The 23069-nt window shown below is 43.1% G+C and overlaps 1 protein-coding gene across 12 annotated transcripts in view; it reads left to right on the forward strand.

Moving 5' to 3' along the window:
• TENM2 (teneurin transmembrane protein 2) overlaps window positions 1-23069 on the forward strand; it is a 1274635-nt gene that overhangs the window by 1104899 nt on the left and 146667 nt on the right. For all 12 annotated transcript variants that reach the window (XM_064376511.1, XM_012461093.3, XM_064376512.1 and 9 more), the window contains one exon: window positions 18243-18437. In XM_064376511.1, coding sequence (XP_064232581.1) covers window positions 18243-18437 — 195 coding nt within the window. The remainder of the gene's footprint in view (window positions 1-18242; window positions 18438-23069) is intronic.

The following is a 23069-nucleotide window of genomic DNA, read 5'->3' on the forward strand; positions in this document are numbered from 1 at the left end:
TATTCCCATTATTTTTATGTGTGCTTCATTAAAATACCTTCTTGCCTTGACTTTCTGTGAGACAATCAATAAAGCTGCTCTGTAAATATTAAATAGTGCCCCTCATTTCCCACCCTCACCACAATTGCTCGGAAAAATACTATTTCAAATAGTATTACTATTTCAAAGATGTGAAGGTTCCATCCTTATAAATGCTGATAAGTGAAGGAGCTTTCTGTACTTAAAGTTCTGGGTCTGATGGCACGTGCATGAGACTTAATTCCCAAATGACACCACTTACAGGCATCTCTTCTGTCACACAGTATGGTGAAAGCTTCGATAAACTTAAAAAGAAGGCAAGGTTTGTATTTCTCCTTGAAGAGGTCCTTCACATCCCTTGTAAGTTGTATTCCTAGGCATTTTATTCTCTTTGTAGCAACTGTGAATGGGAGTTCACTCATGATGTGGCTCTCTGTTTGTCTGTTATTGGTGTATAGGAATGCTTGTGATTTTTGCATGTTGATTTTGTATGCTGAGACTTTGCTGAAGTTTCTTATCAGCTTAAGGAGATTTTGGGCTGAGATGATGGGGTTTTCTAAATATACAATCATGTCATCATGCAGACCACAATGAGATACCACCTCATGCCAGTTAGAATGGTGATCATTAAAAAGTCAGAAAACAAGGAGAGGCTGTGGAGAAATAGGAATGGTTTTACACAGTGGGAGTGTAAATAGTTCAACCATTGTGGAAGACAGTGTGGCGATTCCTCAAGAATCTAGAACCAGAAATACCATTTGACCCAGTAATCCCATTACTGGGTATATACCCAAAGGATTATAAATGATTCTACTATAAAGACACATGCACATGTATGTTTATTGCAGCACTATTCACAATAGCAAAGACTTGGAACCAACCCAAATGCCCATCAGTGATAGACTGGAGAAAGAAAATGTGGCACATATATGCCACGGAATACTATGCAGCCATAAAAAAGGATGAGTTGATGTCCTTTACAGGGACATGGATGAAGCTGGAAACCATCATTCTCAGCAAACTAACACAGGAACAGAAAACCAAACATGAAAACCACATGGTCTCACTCATAAGTGGGTGTTAAACAATGAAAACACATGGACACAGGACAGGGAAATATTACACACTGGGGCCTGTCGAGCAGTTGGGGGCTAGGGGAGGGATAGCATTAGGAGACATACCTCATGTAGATGATGGGTTGATGGGTGCAGCAAACCATTATGGCACATGTATACCTATGTAACAAACCTGTACATTCTGTACATGTATCCTAGAACTTAAAGTATTAAAAAAAAAAAAAAAAAAAGGCAAAAAGCCACCCAGCAGCTCTCTGGGCTGTGCCAGGCCTAGCACACTCTGTCAGTGGCAGGGGGGCACATTGGCAAAGTGGTCAGTGGAGACTGGACCTCCTCCTAGCGCCTCCCTCAGGCTCTAAGGGCCCCTGATAGAGCAAGGAGGACAGAGAGCAGCACATGCATCACCAGGCCAAGCGCTTTTCCTAGCAGAGGCTTTCAAGGAAGGAAAACCTCAGTGTCATTTGAATGGCTTTCCTTGCCTAATCTAATTTTCCTGGGAGTGAAGGCATTAATGAGAAGAAGGAACAGAGTCGTCCTTTTATATGTGGCTGCAAATGGGCTGAACACTCAGCCGCACGGCCTGTGAGCTGTAAATGTATATTAACACTGACACACATCGATGTATTATTAATCCTAAAAACCATGTGTGCTCTGACTGCACATCCAGTTACTGGCCTTTTAAACCTAAGTACCCCGGTCATTTAAGAACCCTTCGCTCTAAATCCATTTGCAGATGAGCAGCCATTCTATATTATGGATCTGTAATGGGGTGTCCATTTAGCTGCTTAAAAGGACTCTCGGTGTGTGTTTTGCATTCACCACCTGCACTGTGGTTGGGCGCACACTGCAAGTGTGCATTAGCCATGGTATATAATTGATCCTTGTGAAATGAATATTGAGTGGATGTTAAGAGTAGCTGCTTCTCCATACTCAGTCACTGCTCCTGAAATCGGGCTTTGAACTTGTATATTTTAATTTAGCTGTTGATGCACACAGTGGACAAAATGGAGGGTTTAAAGAATAAAATTGCACTTCCCCTATTTCTCCATTTATTCTGGGCCAAGTTGCTTGAAGAGTGTTAGGAGTAAGATTCTACCTTTTTGCCCTGTAGATGTTCCTTCCTTAGTATTTTTTAAATGGCCATAGTTTAAGCTACTTCATGGTTAACAAAGCTAAATTTCCCCTCATTCTAAAACCTCCTTTCCCAATCTTTGATCTTTCATGTACCACTTTTATTATTTCTTCCAATTTCATGAGACATAAGTATTATCAATAACAACATATTTCTTTAAGTCAATTCATTATGGTTACATAGATAAATTTATTTTAAAAAGAACAATGTCAAAACCAGAAATTGAAAAAGAGAAAACTATAGGGAAGTTAGCGCCCCCATTAACTCTATCTGGAGAGTAATATTTTCACTGTGATTAGCATCCAAGCCAATCAGCTTCTTACACACTTACTTCACCTCAAGAATCCCAAAAGTGGACTTGAGCACATCTAAGCCTGGTGTCTGGAGAGACTCCAGCCTTGAACACCTCAACTCGTAACCATTGGCTCCTAAAATAAGAAGATTCCCTGACCACACCTGTGGGATGAAATGAAAAACAAGTAAACACAAGCACACAGGTTTAACTGTACCAGGTTCAAGTGCAAAAATCTAATGATTAGCACCAAGTTTATTTCTGAAATGTTACTCCTATACTTCCAGTTGTTTTTAAATAACTAATAGCTTTTAAATACTAAACGTGCACCAGACACTGTGCAAAGTGCTTAACACATACTCTTATTCGTCTTCATATTGATGATATGAGATAAATTCTATTTTAACCAATCCTCTCCCTACAATTTTTTAAACATTTTATATTGAAATCATTTTAGACTTGCAGACAAGCTGCACAAATAGAACATAGAGTATCCATACAGAGTGTACCCAGCTTCCCCGTGTCAACATTTTAAACGTTTGTAATTCAGTGATCAAAACCAAGACATTAACATCCATATAAAGTCATTCGCTAATTTACAGACTTTTCTTAACTTCGCCCTTTCTTTCTTGGTCCAGGATCCCACATTGCATTTAATTGTCACTTCTCCTTCATCCATTTAACCTGACCAGTCTGTGACAGTTCCTCAGTTATTCCTTATATTTTATGGCCTTGATCCTTTAGAAAAGCATTTGTGAGGTATTTTATAGAACGTCTCTCAGTGTGGGTTTGTCTGTATTTTCCGGTGGTTGGATTAAGGTGTATGCATTTTTAGCAAGATGCTATGCCATCCTCAGTGCATTATATCACAGATGCACTTCTGATTTTAATAAGAAAAACAATTAAAATGTGGTTCTATGTGAGCGAGAGTGTGTGTGTGTGTGTGTTTGTATGTGTGTGTGTGTGTTCGTGCCTTTGTTCCCCTGCACACATAAGGCAGAGAGGTGGGAAGCCTCTATCCCATCGATCCTGCACAATTTAGCAGTGTCTATGACAAGTTGGCACTCACAAACAACTTTTGGGTTCAAGAAGCTGCTGAGTGTTAGCAGGGAATAACCCCGAGCCAACAGAATGAGGTAATCGGCTAGCGAGTGCAGAGACAGGTGCACCTGAGTCTCCTGCTCCCCAGAACAGGGTGCTCCATCTCCTGGCTGTGGGCCATAATAGTGTCTGTTTTCTTTCTTTTTCTTTCTTTCTTTCTCTTTCTTTCTTCTTTCCTTCCTTCCCTCCTTCCTTCCTTCCTTCCTTTCCCTTCTTTTTTCAGAGCCTTGCTCTGTCACCCAGGCTGGAGTACAGTGGCATGATCTCAGCTCACTGCAACCTCCTCCTGGGTTCTAAGTGATTCTCCTGCCTCAGCCTCCAGAGTAGCTGGGATTACAGGCGTGTAATCCACCTGCCTTGGCCTCCCAAACTGCTGGGATTACAGGCATGAGCCACTGAGCTCAGCCTGTCCTTCTTTCTTGAGAAAAACTCTTAAGAGGCCCCTAGCTTAAGGTCCTCCCTCATCACAAATTCGCATTCACCTTTGTTCCTTCACTGACAGCTGTGCCCAGGATGCCTTGAGCTCTGCCAGTTTCTGTGACTGCAGGCAGCCAGCAGATTCAGGCCCTCCTGCCAGGGGGAGAATTTGCCACGTTAGCAAGAGAGACTCCCATCACATCCAAGCGACCGGGTATGTGTCCAAGTGACAGAAATGCGGATTTACTCTCTTGACCTCACACTGCGCCTCCCGTGCCCTCCGATGTGCAGTGCAAATGGCAGCTCCTTGTCTTCTTATAAACCTGCCAGTCTGCATCAAGCATCTGAAGACATCCTTACAGTGAATGGAGGAATTGGTCAGTGTGCATTTGCAAGAGCTTTCATTCCGCAGACCCCACCGTCTCGGGGGCCCTGAGAGGCTCCAAAAGCAAAATGAAACTGACCCACGCATAAAAAGAACATGGAATGGATCTAACACATTGTCCTGAGTCAGTCGAGGGGAAAGAACTTATTCGTGCATTCAGTGAGTGCCTGTGATGTGCCCACTTTGCAACAGGTACTGCACTGAGAGCCAGACTAGAAGGATGAGCGAGGGAACCACAGCCTCTGCTTCCGAGAGCTTCTGCTCTGATCAATTTGTATTAAAAGCAAGGGGGTAACGTAAATAGGAGTTCAAAATGCTGTGATGTGGGCTTTGAATGCTACAGACATTCCAAAGAAGAAAATAAGGAGGTTTATAAAGCAATCAAATGTGTGTGTTATAAATGGGGGAGTAAGTTCCCCTGGTGGAGTCTTTAAGGAACACTCCAACTGTGGAACCCATGCTGGGAGAGGCATATGAAATTCAAGGATTTATTATACTTACAGATTCTAGAGAGGGAGGGCCGTGTGGGAGCAGCTCCAAGGGACCAGGTTCAGCCAGGCAGGTGGGAGCTGAGAGAAAGTGAGGGCTGGTGGACAAGTCCCTTTATTGCAGAGTCAGGATGGAGCAAAAGGCATGGGGGCATTTTCCTGGTGCATCTGAATGTCGCTAGATCACAGTCAGGGAAGGCAAGAAGGGGAACCTGGGGCAGAGGCCGGCCTCATCACACAGGTGCACCTGGTCTCCTGGGCTGTGAGAGACTGGATCGTGAGGATGCCTGTAAGGCATGATGAACATTTGAAGTTTTCGAAGTTTTTAAAAAAATCACAGTAGTGTGAATTGATGAACATAGCCAAGTAGCATCAGGGAATATGGAGAAAATTCCATGGAGAAGACTGAATAGTATAGAATTGCATTAACTAACATGAGAGGCAAGCTGTTCAGATCCAGAGCTTCAGGAAAAATGCATTTCCTTCCCGGCAATTTATACCATTTTCCATCAGGCACCTCTCCTGTCCAGCAATAATTGTGTTTATTATTCAGGTTATTGTTTATTCTATAGTTTTTTGTTATTACTATTCCCCTTGCATGGTTTTCTCATCACTTGGATGCCATTTGTTGTGGGCTAGAGGTTTTTTTAATTATTATTCCTTTCCCTTGTATTTGCTTTTATTTGAAGGCTTTCACTTCAGGTGCTTCCTGGAATTGTTTGTAAAGCAGCCTTGCCTTGCAGAAGAGAGCTGAGGTGTCTGGGTTTGTTTTTTTTTCTGTTTTGACACTGGCTTCTCGGATGGCTTATTTGGGCTGAGCTGGAGACCTCAACCTGCAGCAGAAACGTAACACGCCAGAGCCGTAGTTGTTAGGTAATGCGTATTTAATAGCTATTAGAAATGACAACTCCTGCTGCGGAACAGCTGTCAGTGGAGGCCCAGAAACGCCACAGCCACGGGAACATAAAGTCTTCTCTCTGGGGGTCGGTTTCAGCTCCTACCCAGCTTCAGTGGAGCTTTGGGAAAAAAACAATACAAAACAAAACAAAACAGGAATCCTGCCATGTTTCTCCTGTTAACTGGCAAATGTACCCACCACCCAATTCCTCATGGCTACATGCCAGCTCTAAAAACAGATCATCATCGTCATCATCATCATCACCAGAGTTGACATTTATTGAGCTCTTACTATATATGCGAACCACTGTGCTGAACAACTACATAATTACGTCATTTAATCATCAGTAGCCCTAGTTTATAGATGATTATTATCCCCTTTTATAGATCTGGAAAATGAGGCACAGAGAGGTTAAGTAACTTGATCAAAATCACTCAGCAAGTAAGTGCAATTGTTGAGATTCAAACCAGGCAGTCTGGCCTGGACTTTTAACACTAGACCAGCCATGAAACTGACCTCAGAGGTGAGGCATAAAGGAACTGTGGCTTTGCAGGCAGCATGTGCAATGGTTACACACTAGAATTCTGAGTTTGAACTCAAGTAAACTTTTCGGGAGAGGAAACAAGAGTTTCCTAGGTAGAAAGTGGCAGAGCCAGAGCTTGAAACAAAGCCCCTGGCCAGGCGTGGTGGTTCATGCCTGTAATCCCAGCACTTTGGGAGGCCAAGGCAGACAAATCACTTGAGCCCAGCAGTTCATGACCAGCCTGGGCAACATGGTACAATTGCATCTTTACAAAAAGTATGAAAATTAGCTGGGCATGGTAGCGCATGCCTGTAGTCCCGGGTACTCGGGAGGATGAGTTTGAAGGATTGCTTGAACCTGGGAGGTGGAGGTTGCAATGAGCAGAGATTTCGCCACTGGCGGGGAGAGAGAGAGAGAGAGAGAGAGAGAGAAAGAGAGAGAGAGAGAGAGAGAGAGAGAGACCTTCTGCACTCAGAGCCTGATGCTATAACCCTCTCTCCTCCCAGCTGCCAGGCACGTTCCATCTCCTTCCTCCTCCCACCACTTGCCGTCTCCTGTTCCATCGACCTCCAACAATCTCTGCTCCATTTTTCTCTCTATCCTCATAGCCACTGCCAGGCTCACTTGGCCACCAGTCTTTCCATGATAGTATTTCTCCTCCCCACCTCCAGAGTTCTCCCAAAGCATTTAGGGGCATGTCACTACTCTCCTCAACACCTTCAATGGCTCCCAGTCACCTCCCACAATGGTTATGAAAGCTTTGGTTTAAAGACATGGATCTGAAGAGGTTGTTATAAATGTGTATTTCCAGGTTCCTCCCCCATGCCAGTCAATCTGACTTTTAGGACTGGTGTGTGGCTCAGGAATGCCCACTTTTAACAAGCCTCCTGAGGGGGCAGAGGTCTGATGCAGGTGATCAGGAGCACATTCTGAGAATGAAGATCACATTTCTTAGAATGATGTCCAAGGTCATCCATGATCTAAACTACTGTTGCACTGTCACCTCCCACTGAGGCCTGTACACTCACAGTAAGTTCCCGATACTCACCCCTCATAAAGTGTGAGGCTCTGCTTCCTCCTCTTTGCTCACACTGTTTTCTCAGCTGGAATGGTCCCATCAGTCCCAGGCTTTCCTATCAAACTGCTGCTCATCATGGGAGGCCATGCTCTCAGGCTGCCACCTCCCTGAAGCACCCTCAGATATGACCCTGCAGTCACCTGGGCTTGTCAATATCACAGCAGTGGCCCCTCCCCCATGCCGGCCACCTCCTATCCACGTGGTTCTCCTGCTGATGACAAGCTTCCAGCAGTCCTCTTTGTACCTCCCTGTATTTAGTTTCATACCTAGGACAAAGTATGTGCTTGCTGAATGTCTGATTACTTGCATAGAGGAGGCAAGGCTTATAAAGATGAAATATGGCTGGAAAATGTCACAAGAACCAAAGTAAGTGATAGAGAACAAGGTTCTAATTTGTTGGATCAATCACGCAGCAATAAATCAGCCACCTTGGAGGCACAGAGGGAGGGCATGAGCAAAGGAAGGAAAGAAGGAGGAATGAAAAAAGGAAGAAAAAGTTTACAGACGAGAAATGCCACTTATTCCACAGTTTACGTGCATTGTCTCATAATAGCCAAGTAATTAAGAAGGAAAGCTGTAGAGTTTGAATTTGCTACGTTTGAATTCTTGCTGCTCTGGTTAACCACACCTATTTTAGAAAGTTACTTAACCCCTCTGAGCCTCAGTTTTCTCATCTGTAAAATTTAGACGACAGCAATATTACCTACTACACTGCTGTGAAGACCAAAAAGTAAATACATGGAAACTTTGTAGAACCATGCTTGGCAGGTATTCAATGTTAGCTAGTATCAACCTTCACAACAAGCCTTTGAAATCCTTCATTGTTATTATTCCTGTTTTACAGTAAAAGAAACAAAGACTTAGAGAAAGTAAGCTACTTGCCCAAGGTTACGTAGCAGGGCTGTGTCTGCCTGGTTTTAAAGCTTGTGGCCCTGATGGCCACCCAGGAGAGAGATGTGGCAGGAAGACCCCCTGATTCCAGGGCAGTGTAACCACTCTTGAAGTCCCCAACAATAAGCACTGCCAGCAGCTGGGACTGTCTGAGCCCTGTCTAGCTCTGCCTCACAGTCTGCTCTCCTGTCTCCTGTTTTCCTTTTTTTTCTTTTTCCTTTTTTTTTTTTTTTTTTGAGACAGAGTCTTGCTCTGTCGCCCAGGCTGGAGTGCAGTGGCATGATCTCAACTCACTGCAACCTCCACCTCCCTGGTTCAAGCAATTCTCCTGCCTCAGTATTTTTAATAGAGAGAGTTTCACCATGTTGGCCAGGATGGTCTCAATCTCCTGACCTCATGACCTGCCCACCTCAGCCTCCCAAAGTGCTGGGATTATAGACCTCCTGTCTCCCTTGAATAAGCTTCTTCCTCTGCACAGTGGAGAACAACGACAAAGCTCTTAGTCCCCTCCCTGAGGGTGGAGGGTCCTCCCCATCACCAGGAATGCCTCTCTCAGAGCTTCCTTCTCCCTCCATGAAAGAGGCTCGGGTCCCAGCTGTCCCTGAGGCAGCCAGGACTACGTCCTAGCTCCTTCAAACCCTCCGTCATTCACACCCATCCCCTTCTACCACCCCATCTTGCCGTAAAATCCTCATTAATGCAGACGGGCCATGGGCCACGGCTGCTGCCCACAGGAATGTCCCTCAGCCCACTGCAGCTGGACGGCCGAATCCCACCTCTCTTTCCTCCCACCCCTGACCTGAAGAAACATGCAGGGATTCTTTGGCAGCAAAGGCCCAGGAGCAGGAGCTTGAAGCAGGTGCATCTGGCATATCCTTTGCAGAAAGTGACTGAGCAGGCACCCTTGGCAAAGTCACCTTTGATAAAATAACGTAAGAAACATCGCTACCACCTACTGAAGATCAACTACATGCCAGGCACTGCGCAAAGGGTTTTAAGTGAATTCTCTCATTTCATACTCATTTCATACGTCATGATCATCTGTTTCGCAACTAAAGAAATAGAATCTCAGAGAGATTCAAGTCCCTTGCCCAGGCATGGTTTTAGAACTATGTTCTTAACCACTCGATTAGTGATAACCACACTGGAGCTTTTGTTGACATCATCTGTTAACACACAGATTACTGGGCTCCACCCGGAATTTCTGATTCAGTAGGTCTGGGGTACTAGCATCAGGATTCTGTAAAATATCCAAATGTCTAGTCCTCATGCCAGACGTCCTGAGTCAGAAGCTGCATTCTAACAGGGTCCCCAGATGACTCCCACGCACATTCAAGTTTGAGTCAGACAAATTGCCCTTGAACTCTGCTCAGACTACCCAAAGAGAAGAGAGAGCGAGGCAATCATACTTTTGACCTCTCATCCCCCTGGCTTGCCAAGCAGGCATGGAGGAGCCCCCTCCTCCCCAGTGTGGAAGTTGCAGTGCACATTATTTGGTGGCCAGCTCCAAAACGCAGCTGCTGGTGATGTTTCTCATGCCTATTTTATTACCAAACAGACATCACATGGCAGGGCTTCAGTCTGTCAGCACCCCCCCAGGTTAAATTGCTTCTGAGACTACAAAACCCTTTTTTTTTTTTTTTTCTTTTTAAACTACTAGATAAGTAGCAGAGCAACCCTGGAAGTTAACCCTAGGGAAACTTGTAGATGTGATACACACAGAGCTGGGAAAATCCTCTGGTTTATAAGAAAAACTTCCGTGCTGGGAAATAAACCAGTCTTTAGAAAGAGGTCAGCTGGGGCCGGGCACGGTAGCTTATGCCTATAATCCCAGCACTTTGGGAGGCCTAGGCAGGCGGATCACGAGGTGAAGAGATCGAGACCATGCTGGCCAACACAGTGAAACCCCGTCTCTACAAAAATACAAAAAAAAATTAGCCGGGCGTGGTGGCACGCGCCTGTGGTCCCAGCTACTCAGGAGGCTGAGGCGGAAGAATTTCTTGAACCCAGGAGGCGAACGTTGCGGTAAGCGGAGATCGCGCCATTGCACTCCAGCCTGGTGACAGAGCAAGACTCCGTCTCAACAAAAAGAAAGAGGTCAGCTGGGATGGGGGACAGCATCTCTATTATCCCGTCTTGTCTCTTTACAAACTGACTAGTTGGAACAGTTTTCTCCCCATGAAAATAGTGATAACAAAATCCTAACTTGTGGTGACTGACTATGTGCCAGGCTCTGTGCACAGCATTTACGTCATTATTTTATTTCCTCCCCTTGGAAACACTACGGGGTAAGTGCTGCAGAATTCTTATCCCACTTCCAAGATAAAACAATCGAGGCTGAAAGCAAAGTGTCCGTAGTCACACAGCTGGCAAAAGCAAAGAAAGGAAGAAAGGAAATTCAGGCTGTCTAACTCGTAAGCCTGCACCACGCCCAGAACCGTTCCGCCTGCAGAGAGACGGCATCGAATGACGCAGACTTCATGCCTTCAGGAAGCTTCTGTGCTTGCGGGTAATAGGACGCCAACAACTTGCAGATTCATCTTGATGCTCCAAAGACAACAAAAGCGTAAACCTACTTCAGTCTGGACTTGAGCTGCAGAAAAGCTTACTGTGTGCTCCGAAGAATTTAAATAGTCATTATGTAATTAACGCTGTTCAGTGACACACACACGCGCGCGCACACACACACAAATAAGACTTTTTTTAAGAACAGCTTAAGTACTTATCGATTGAGAACTTTTATAACTCTCAAAATGGAGGCATCCCCATATCTCTACAGGTATTTTAAATGAATTGAATTAATCATAGGCTTAAAAGTCTCTTGCGATCTTCGTTAACTTCCCTGGGTTTAATTAAAACATCTGTGCACTTTTAATTTATCGATTCATCCAACTCATATGTCATGTTTTTAACACACCCCAGCATGCTCTGCATCATTTTTAACCCGATTTCCACTTAACTAAAGCAATTAAATTCACCCCGGATTAATTAAAGCATCCATACTTTCGTGCTTAAGTCAGCGTGTGCTTCTTTCCCCACATGGCTCCTGAATGTCAGAGATTTGACACACCTGATGAGTTTTTTGTCCTTCTGGAAATTCTTCCCTGAATCGCTTTCTTGCTTATTAATGTGCCATTAGACAGAATGGGAATGAGGAAGTGGGTGCAGCTGAACTTTGGCCCTCTGAGCCAGGACTCTGACCCCGTCTGTCAGAATGCACCATCTGGCTTCCTCTCTTCACGGGGGTCCTGCCAGCTCTTGCCCCTACTGAGACCAACTAAAGCTTCTGAGTATTCTGGGCAGGAAAGTGCAGGGAGGGGACAGCTGTTCAGGTCAGAGGTGAGCATCACAGTCAGAATGGCTGGTGATCTTTGCATTTGTATTTCATAATCACTTCTAGCTCTCTTTCCAACTTCCTCTCTCTCTTCCTCGCTACAAGCACAATCCTTTATTGTTCTGCCCATCTAATAGGTCAGGAAAACTGAGGTGCCAAGGTCAACAGACTTCCTGCTTGGGCACGGTGAGTCACAGAGTGACAAATCATCTCCCTGAAAACCCTCATCCCCTCAGCCATGGCAGCCTTGGGTGTAAGCAGCCTTATTTTTTTTCCTCAATCAGAGAAGCCAAAAATATTTCTCATCATCGTTTCTATCTATACTTACTTAATTTTGAATGAAGCTGAGTATCTTGTCTTACTTTTATTGGCAATTTATATTATTTCTGATATGGACTTTGCCTAGGTTTTCAGTCACCTTTTTATTGATTTGCAAGAGCTCTTTGTGTATTTCAGATATCAAACTTTATGCTATAAAACATGAAACAAAAATATTTCTTCTCTGTGTTGCTTGTCCCTTAATTTGGCTTACGGTATCCTTTGTCATAGAGAAGATATGAATTCTTTGTAATCAAATCTGATCTTCTGTTCCTTCATGGTTTCTAGAATTTATGTCTTCCATGTCTCCCTCCCAGGAAAATAAAATTAGTCTCCAATATCTTTTTCTAATACTTTTGTAGTTTTTGTTTTTCTATTTAGGTCATTAATCTGTGTGGAATTTTTTTTAACTTTTACTTTAAGTTCAGGGATGCAAGTGCGGGTTTGTTACATAGGCAAGCTTGTGTCATGAGGGGTTACTATACAGATTAGTTCATCACCCAGGTAAGAAGCCTAGTGCCCATTAGTTATTTTACCTGATCCTCCCCTCCTCCCACCCTCCACCCTCCAGAAGGTCCTAGGAAGTGTTTTTCCCCTGTATGTGTCCATGTGTTCTCATCATTTAGCTCCCACTTATGAGAATACACAATATTTGGTTTTCTGTTTTCTGTGTTAGTTTGCTAAGGATAATGGCCTCCAGATCCATCCATGTCCCTGCAAAGGACATGATCCTATTCTTTTTTATGGCTGCATAGTATGGAATTTATTTTTGAATACAGTGTGCAGTGGAGGGTCAAACTTTATTCCTTAATTTTCTACCAGATGGATTGCCAATTGCAGGTATCTGGCTAGAAGGGAAACTCACCTTTCTGACTCTGTTTTGCTCAGCACCAAGCTAAGTCCACAACCTCAAAAGCCAATAGGGTTACCTTTTGAGTTTTGGTTTGGGGGTCACTGAGCTATGTTTGCCTGGCCTCCATGACCCAAATGTTACATCCTCAATTGCTTCATGAGGATCAACGCATCTTCTTTTCTCCATCACTTATCCTCTGCCACCTAACTAAGTTACTAACCTATGTGAGTTATTCATCACTATTGCTGACTAACTGGGATATAAGGCAACCAACTATTAGTGATGCTATTTTAACAATTTGCCTGGAGCTTCAACTATTCTCACATCTCTTTTCCAAAGAAATTTTGAAACAGACTTCTGCTGTGTGTCATGGCTCATGCCTATGATCCCAGCACTTTGGGAGGCTCAGGCAGGAGGATCACCTGAGTTGAGGAGTTCGAGTCCAGACAGGGCAACATAAAGAGACCCCATCTCTACAGAAAATTTTTTTTAATTAGCCAGGCATGGTGGTGCACACCTGTGGTCCCAAATAGGAGGCTGAGGCAGGACAATTGCTTGAGCCAGGGAGGTAGAGGCTGCAGCAAATGGTGATCCCGCCACTACACTCCAGCCTGGGTGACAGAGCAAGACCTTGTCTCAATAATAATAATAATAATAATAATAATAATAATAATAATGAAATAAGTATAAAACAGACTTCAAATCATTTTTAATACATTATTTAAAATTCCCTCTACAGATCTAGTCCAGCTCACAAATTATTTGTTCAGATGCAGACATTTTTTCCTCTGTTTTTATGACTGAGCCTCTCCAACATTCTTAACTTTTCTCCAGGTATTCTCTCTACTGCAAGCTCCAAGTGGACAGGTGGCTTATCCTGTTACTTCCCACTGAGTAAATAATATTGATAATTCATCTCATCCCTTACAGAGAACTTTGTTGGGGCTGGGCGGGGGGAGTAGCTTCAGCTGGATCATTAAAATGAGCTTCATACCATTTAGGTGAATCTAAATTCTGTCATTTTTTTGTCATCAACCTGTTAACTTGTCAGTTGTTAGTGGTAGTGGTAATTTATTTTTCTTCTGCGGGAGTCTTAGAGCTTCCATTTATTAGATTTAGTAAAACAGGAATAGTCAATTTGTACAAACATTTTAATTAATTTTAAATAGAAGCTTGAATGCTCAATGTTCTGCTCCCCTAAGCCTTAGAAAGAAGAGAGACACACAGAGACACAAAACGCTCCATTTTCCTACCTCGCCAATCAGAACCAACTCCCTCCCACACCAGAAAACACTGGAAGAAGAAAACCTCAAATCTTTCCATTAGTATTATTTGACATACTGGTGGTTGCTGGTGTTTGTGTATGCGCATTTGGGACCTATGGCATTTCTTTATTTTATTAGCCCTTGAAGTCAGATTGGAGATTCAGTTTGAAATTTCAGAAGGGAGCATCTGCTAATTTGCCTACCAAGTGTCAAACTGCTGTGAGCCATACATGTTATCTCACTTAATCCTTCCATCAATGCTGAGAGACAATTTTTTGAAGGGGAAATTGGGTCTTTGAGAGGTTCAGTAAACTTGCCAAAATCCCACAGCTGGTAAGGTACAGGCTTGGTTTCGAACCCAGGTCTTTCTGGCACTGAAACCCTTGCTTACTTCCACTTCTGCTCCGTAATACTTCTTGGCACAGAGTAAGCAGTGTCATTTTTCTATAACCTGTCATAAAAAGTTATGCGGGTTGCATGATACTAAAAATATAAGACGTATGAATACAGGAGTTTCCCCATTTCACATCCACCTCTTGAATAAAGATCAGCCTGAGCCTTAGATACTGGGATGCTCTGGGTTGAGTTATGTCTGAGAATGAATCCGTAGCTCCAGAGGGAAGGTGCTCTCCATGCAGGACACCCCAGCCACCACTGGAGGGAGCTCGTCTGGTCTTTCTGCACTCTGCCCCATGGCAACTGGATTACTAGAAAGTCTCGCTCCTCTAATGAGCTGTTTTCCTCGTCTTTGTATGGCATGTGAAGCCCACTGAGTGTCCTGCTTTCCAGCGAACATCACAGTGTTTTGCATTTTTGACCACACTCCCAGAGAGCATGCGGCAAACCCTGAAGTAAGGCTGCGTTTGGAAGGTGGAGAACTCTCTGACCTATTTTTTATTTTTTTCACCGAGTAATTTAAGTAGGTCAAATTTTAAATTTGATTTCCCAAGCACCTGGTTTTAAATAAAACCCATTCTTACCTTCTAGACAATCTTATTTTTTTCTACTTGAAGTTTATGCAGAAGAGGAACGGTGTCACTATGAATAAAGAAAATAATTCAGCCGGACACTGTGGCTCACGCCTGTAATCCCAGCACTTTGGGAGGCCAAGGCGGGTGGATCACCCGAGGTCAGGAGTTTGAGACCAGCCTGGCCAACATCCTGAAACCCTGTCTCTAATAAAAATACAAAAATTAGCCAGGCGTGGTGGCGCACGCCTGTAGTCCCAGCTACTCATGAGGCTGAGGCAAGAGAATCGCTTGAACCCAGGAGGAGGAGGTTGCAGTGAGCCGAGATTGCACCACTGCACTCCAGCCTGGGCGACAAAGCAAGACTCTGTCTCAAAAAAGAAAAGAAAAAGAAAAGAGTCCTATCTATATTTTTTATCAATAAAAAAAAATTATTTTCACCTTACTTTCTACCCTCCTCCACCACTTGGGAGGAAGGAGGATGTAATAGGAGACCAGTGTTGGCGATTTGATGTAACTTTCTCTGCCATCCATGACAGCCCATCCAAAATATAACCCCCTTAGGTCAGAAACAGTCCTTGGAAGCTCTTCTAACTACACATTGTGCAACCATACTTCTCACTGTTTTTTTTTATTTCAGTGCAGGGCTGGAAGGGGGCTGAGAAGTGATGTTGATTCTAGTCTTCCCACCAGGAAATACCTTCACTGTTACCTAGATCAGAAATGACAAGCAGGTTTTCTCTTGAATACCAACTCTGCCTGCTTGCGGGTCTCAGCCTGGGCACTGCATTGACAGTTTTGAGGCTCTGTCTGGGCTCAGGGGAACAAGATGCCGTGATCAATTAATGATGTCTGCAGAGGCGTGGGAAGGCCGTACCATAGCTCATGTGCGCACACTCGCCATCCCTGACCTCGGCTGAGCATGTCTCATGAGGAACTGGCGTGGAACGAACTTACTCTGTCTTAAATCCCTCTCAAAACTTTAAGAAAGTCCAGAGTTTCTTGTGCTACTTCATATTTGCATGATCCCTAATTTAAATCTCGGGCACCCTGGGTTCAAAGCTCTTTTTCTACCCTCTCTTAGACAATTAGCCTCTGTAGCAACTCTGTACAAACTCCTCTGTTTAAGCATGCTGGAAATAGAGAGTATGCTCCCTACATTTAGAGTTCATCTAAATTCAATATGTGACTTTGAAATTCTCCCTTTTTAACTCATTATTCTCTGGTGGATTCATAAGGATAAGAGTTCTACTGAAAACAGCACCTCCAATAGTTTTGACAACTGTCCTATTATAAAGCATTTTGAGGGGAAATATTCCCTCAATCGTATGTCAACTATTGACATAGTTCTATTTCAAATCAGTTTGCAATTAAGGTAAAACATGCACTTCCCAAGAAAAAGGCATTGTGTTTACAGCATGAGATTCACTCCAGGGACTGTTTTTCCCAAGTCTTTCATAAACAGCCATTTAGTGCTTGCCCACAACCCCCCACCACTGGGGAATCTCTGAATATCAGGAACACAGGAGAAATGTTTACCTAATCAAGCCACCATTGATGAATGCAGCAACGGAAGGAAATCAACAATGATAAACATAGTCCCTGTCTTGAATAGCTGACTATATCTTTGGGAAATTAGACACGCACAGAGGAAAGTTAATTATCATAAAAACTAAATCGAAACATGACAACAAAAGGTGATTCATGAGGTTGGGTGGGACAGGTGACTGGGAAGTGACATGATTAGTTATGCCATCACTGTGAGGCACAGGTCACTCTCCCGGGTTGTAGGTGTGTGTTCACATACGTGCAGAATTCTCTGAACCTGTGCATCCCAAACCATGGACAGCACCAGGAGTCACTGAAACATCTGTCCATCATTTCTGAAGGCCTCTAAATGCCTGTTGCATAGCCGGAGGATTTTAGGCCCAAATTTGAAGGCAGATCGGAAAGTTAGGTTCTTTATAAACTGATGCAGAAGTGAGAAGTCCAAGACCTGAAAGAGACCGATCACTGAAATCCCATTCTTGATGAACTCTAAAAGGCCAGAATTGGCGCATTTGAGGTTAAACTGATTAAAACTGTAGGTAATCTCCTTTTCCAACCTTCTTCTCACCAGCAGATGGAAGAGGGTACAGCTGAAGGGTGAATTGCTAGAGATCTCATCTCTTCAGCCTGCCTGCACCTTTGCCTTTTTTAAATAAATCAGGCATATTTAATCATTATACTTTATTACACACGTTGCACTTTGAAGGAGGCACAATGACAGTAATCCCTCCTTATCCTCAGGGGATACATTCCAAGACCCCCTGTGGGTACCTGAAACCACAAGTGGCACAAACCCTACATAAACCATGTTTTTCCTACGCATATATACCTAGGATAAAGTTGAATTGATAAGTTAGGCACAGGAAGAGATTAACAATAATGATAAAATAGAACAATTAAAGCAGTTGCTGTTAACAGCAGTTATGTGAATGTAATTTCTCTCTCTCTAAATTCCTTATTGTACCTTATTCACCTATTTTCAGACAATAGTTGACCGAGGGTAACTGAAACTGAAAGTGAAACCGCGGATAAAGAGGGACTACTTAATTTCTTGATGGTATAGATAAAAAAACTGATGCAGTGGGACTTTTAGTGGCTCAGCTATGTCTCATCTCTGCTTCCTTTTAAATAGGCATAAATTTATTAGGAGTAAGGTCGACTGATCTGAGGATAAAATAATCAGCAAAATGGATTCTGACCCCCAATACCAACAACAGGAACAAAATAAGGATATCAGTGTCGCTTAGTGAAGGGCGCCACTTCAGAACTGGGCCCACCTGGTTCCCAGCTGAGCTCCCCTGCTTATGGGCTGTGTGACTGCACACGTCACTTCCCCGGTCTTTGAGCCTCACCTGCAAAAACGAGGACCATGATTGTAACCTCCATGTCATAGGGTGATTAGGATGATGAAGTCGTGAATTGCATATAAAGCCTTCTATACGGTGCCCAGCACATAACAAGCCTTTCATTGGTGGTAGCTGCTGTTATCAGTAGCACTTGTGTTGTTTATCTGGTGATGGTTCTGCACCTGTACAGCCAGAGTCCCCAGCCTAGAACACTGAAAGCCAAGCCCCAAGGCGAGGCAGCTCCTTAGACTGCCACAGCCCCTCGGATGCTAGCCCCTCGTGACCTGGTGCTCTATCTTTGGTTTGTGCAGCTGCCTGCCCTGTCCTGTGCAGTGGGAATGGACAATATTCTAAAGGGACATGCCAGTGCTACAGCGGCTGGAAAGGCGCAGAGTGCGACGTGCCCATGAATCAGTGCATCGATCCTTCCTGCGGGGGCCACGGCTCCTGCATTGATGGGAACTGTGTCTGCTCCGCTGGCTACAAAGGCGAGCACTGTGAAGAAGGTAAGCCCGCCGGGCCCCAGGCTAGGCATTAGTGGAGGGAGGCATTTTCAGGGCCTGACCTTTGCTAATGAGCCCAGTCCCAGGCTGTGTGTTTTGCAAGGGAAGCATCAACATTTTGCACAAAAAGCTTCAAACTCCTTCGCTTTGATAAACTTCTTTAGCTGTAGAACAAGAAAGGCCTATAGAGATGGTTCTGGAAGAAATGTTTTGTTTTACTCTCCTTTATAGAAATTAATTTCTTTTCTCTTTCACCTTTGTTCTTAAAATTGCTCTTTCTGCCTTTGTCTTCTCCTTCCTTCTACTCCTCCTCCCGTTCCTTCTCTTTCGTTTCCTCTTTTTTTCCTTTCCCTCGCCTTGTCTTTCTTCCTCTTTCCTTCTGCTTTATTTAGGAATTGGGAATGACTAAAGCTATCTATCCAGAAAAAAGAAACAAGAATTCCTAAGCCCCTTGCCTTCCTTCCAAACAAAAAGCTTTGCTGTTGTTGTTGCTACTAACTCTGCCTGGTAATCTAAGACCCATATATGTCTGTGTAAATATTTCCGCAAAAATTAATATCAATAGACAGTCAGGCTTGAAAGATCGCAGGTATCCGTTTCATTTAGAAACACCACGGAGGGCGAATTAGCCTGGTTACCTACGATTGCACAGAACTAGAGGAGAGTGAGGATGCAGCAGGAGGGATGGGATTTGATGAATCCTGAAAATCTCACCCTGGCAGACACGTAAGGCCCTCTTGCACACATAGGTGAAAATCAGGGATATCATAAACTGAATTTGAGCTGACGATATGGTCAGAGATCAGGCTTGGAGATCAGGAGAGGGAGACATGCAGGAACAGGGAGAAAGGGCACCTCTCTGGAGGGAATCCAAAAGCAGCTCTAACTAGTCCTAGTTACCTTGATCAGTTCTTTCAGATAAATTATTTTGTGCCAAAATGTTGGGACTGACTTGCAGTAGCTATAAGGCAAGAGAAAGCCATGCCTGTCAGCCTTCCCACTCTGCATTTGCCCTTGCAGAATATGGTCTCTGGTTGTCCATTGATTCCTTCTCACCATACATATAAAGAATGAACCACAGCTGGTAGGGAGGTAAGCGCATAGACCCTCTCAGCCCGTTGCCCATTCGCCAGTCTCTGAATTCCCGTCATCATCGTCTTCCAGCTGAGGCTCCTTTTCTCTAAGTACATCTCCCAGTGAAATGTCCTCACATAACTCAAACAGCCCTTTTCCCTCCTATGTCCCAGTGGAAATAGAAGTGTCAACTTGCCCAACAAACTAAGGGAAAAAGCGAAGCCCCTGCCTATTCTGCATGAGACGACTTGAGGTTACCACCCAAGATGTCCCCATAGAAGAGGTCCTGTTGGATGCCATATGCATTGTGTTCTTCATGGCCAGGCCAACAAAGGATCTCAGGATTTATGAGGTTCTCTGATGCTGGTGGATTCATTCTTTCATCCCAATAACTAATGGATCTCCAGAGTTCCACACAAAATAGCCAATCATCACAGCTCTCACCACAAAGTAATGACAGTGCTTTATCCTTAGATACACCCACATAGGGTTTCCTTGTGAAACCCTGCATTTCATAGTTTTTAGAGCCATGGCTACCAAAAGTCAGCATCCATAACATTCTTCCTCTAAGATTTTTCAGTGTATCAGCAGTAATGCCCTTAATGGGGCCCAGAAGTCTGACCCCCAGATCTTCACTTGCTCAGTTCTCTTTATATTTTTCCTCTATTATAAAAGGTAGCCTCCCTATGTCTGCATCATAAAAACAAATTGGGAGTTTGGATGGAGGAAATACTGATTTAATAACCCTGCTCGAAAGGTTAAAGTTCTTAAAGATAAATGGATTGCAGGAGGCAAAGCTGCATTCGCTGAAAACATAAGAGAAGCCAATAATATGACAGGAAAGGTTAAGACGACCTTTTGCATGCATCATTTGGAGAAAAGAAAGTGCTAGGGCAACAACATTGCCAGTCTTCGAATTTTCTCTCTCCAGTGCAGATTATACACAGCTGTATTCATGGAATCTCAAGTGATTTCTCAACTTTCTCACTATCCCACCCAGTCTTATTTAAATGTTCAGGGCGAATTAACCATCCAACCAACCAAGCAAGCCATGTGAATCATTATGAAAGGAAGAAATCTCTCTATTGATTTCTGCTACCCAAAAAGAATGAACCGAGGTGATTCATATGCTCTTTTCAAAATAGAAAATGGGATCAGAAAGTCTGGATCAGCACTTTTTCTTCCATTTAGCTTTTTTATTTCTGACATTCATCATAGTCATAACGTTCAAACAATTTACCTGAAATGGCCATGGCAATGAAATCAATAGTTGCCACTCCTTCGTTTTTCCTGCATAAACATGGTTGTACTATTAACAGATTTGCACATGAAAATGAACGTCTATATTCATGAGGTTTCATTTAATGATGTCTTGGGGAGTGGGAAGGTGATGAGAAAGGAACTGACATATTAGTTTAAGTCAGCCATGTTTTCATGTCAGTTTCATGGTTGAGTCATTTTTCAATGACATTTAACTTCATAAATGTAATTCATGGTTCTTCAGGGGCTTATAGTACATATTGTTTGTAAAACTCCTTGACCTCCTTTTTTATCCTTAGGGATAGAAATTGCATTCACAACCCTTTTTTGTCAAACCTACAGAGGGCCCAAGACTAAATGAGTTCTAATGATTTCAGCTGCCAGGGGGCTGATGTTTCGAAGCACATGGTACTTAGCTGGTAAAGGCCACTGTCCCCTTTTAAGTGTAACACTGTTTCTATTTATAAAGCTTTGTAAAATGCCATAGTCCCCTGCCTGCTAAAGACTCTAAGGACGTGGTCACAAGACCATCTTAGGAAATCGGAACCAAATTTAAAATTCAGAGTAAAACTGCTCCTCTTGAAGTTTGAATTTAGTTATTCCATCCACTGCTGTAATTATGTAGCACAAAGGGCATATTTACTGGTATCACTGACCAGAGAAAGGGGTTAGCTAATATTTTTAGATACAATAAATGATTTTTTGATGGCATTCTAGTACTGTGCTAATAAATCTCTGTGGATTTTCCTCCTTCCTTTATACCATAATTCAGGATAGAGAAGAGAGAGCTAATTTATCTGGAAGAAAAATGCCATTTTCATTTTTTTAGTATATTGCTTTTTATTATTTTATCCTTCTAAGAAAAAGATAGTGATATATATTTTTTTGAAAGCTCCTAGCTGCTGGCACCTCACCAAACATTTTAAATGGCTAATTACAGGTTGAGAGCTATTTTTGAAGCAATAAGCCACAAGATATTTTTGTGTGTATTTTCATTTTGCCTTATTAGAAATGGGGACAGAGTGAAAAACTAGAACTTCAGAATTTCCTTTATTGGAAGACTATCAACATGATGGGTTCTGAATGAATTCGTTCATAATTTGCAGATCCCCAAATACAAATTTTTTCCAAAAGCAAGAAATTGTTAGCACCATCTCTCTTTCCCATCTGTCCTTTCTTTACACAGGAAGTTTGTCCCATCAATGACAAACACTTATAACACAGTCTGTCCTTCATTCTTGCAGCAACTGTGTATTGAACATCTAGTATATTCCCTTAGCTGCGCTAGGCATGGGACGCCAGAGGCCCTGCACAGCCCTTTGTCTTCTACGTGTTTGACATTTTCAGCTCAAGTTTACATTCAGGTGTGCTCTGCCACCCCAAGTTGAGCAAATTTGAAAGTATCAAACAGGTTTATGTCATCAGAAGTACTATTCACCAGGACAATGAATTCAACCATAAAGTGATAACCAGATTATGTAACATCATCGTAAATATCTCCAACTAATAAGCAACTAAAATTCACCTTTTGGGAGTGTACCCCTGATTTTCTTTAAATCATTGTATTTTTCCCGTGACTGAAACAGTTTTGAAACAACTTCCATAAATAATATCTTCCTGAGAATATCCAGATGGGATCGTGAGAAATATCTCTTACCACTGAAAATTATTATTTTTGCTCCAAGGGAGGGCTGCCCTTTGGAAACTTCATGGAATGTTGTGATCTCTAATAAGTCCAAATTTCTCAAGTCTGATGTCCCTCAGGACTAGTTAGTTTATGGCACGGATAATCTAAATAATGTCATATTTAGAGCCAATGTGTCATCAATATTAAAACACACTAATGGCTGGGCATCATGGCTCACACCAGTAATCCCAGCACTTTGGGAGGCTGAGACAGGAGGACTGCTTGAACTCAGGAGTTCACAACTAGCCTGAGCAACATAGCAAGACCCCATTTCTAAAGAAAAAAAAAAACTTAGCTGGGCATGGTGGCATGTGTCTGTGCTCCTAGCTAGTTGGGAGGCTGAGGCAGGAGAATCACTTGAGCCCAGGTTTTCAAGGCTACGGTGAACTGTGATCACACCACTGCATTGTAGCCTGGGTAACTGAACAAGACCCTGTCTCAGAAAAAAAAAAAAAAAACTATTATTTTGTGCCCCATAGGGAAGAAAAAAAGATACTCAGCATAAAAAATGTCTTAGGAGATCCTATGGCAAGCTGAGACCTGAGGAATTACCATCTTATTGTAATAGTGAATTATTTAGAGACTGGAAGTCTTTCGTATTTCAATCCTGTCAT

The sequence above is a fragment of the Aotus nancymaae genome, unplaced genomic scaffold (assembly GCF_030222135.1).
Source record: "Aotus nancymaae isolate 86718 unplaced genomic scaffold, 86718_ANA_hifiasm-v0.15.2.pri h1tg000015l_0, whole genome shotgun sequence".
NCBI lineage: Eukaryota > Metazoa > Chordata > Mammalia > Primates > Aotidae > Aotus > Aotus nancymaae.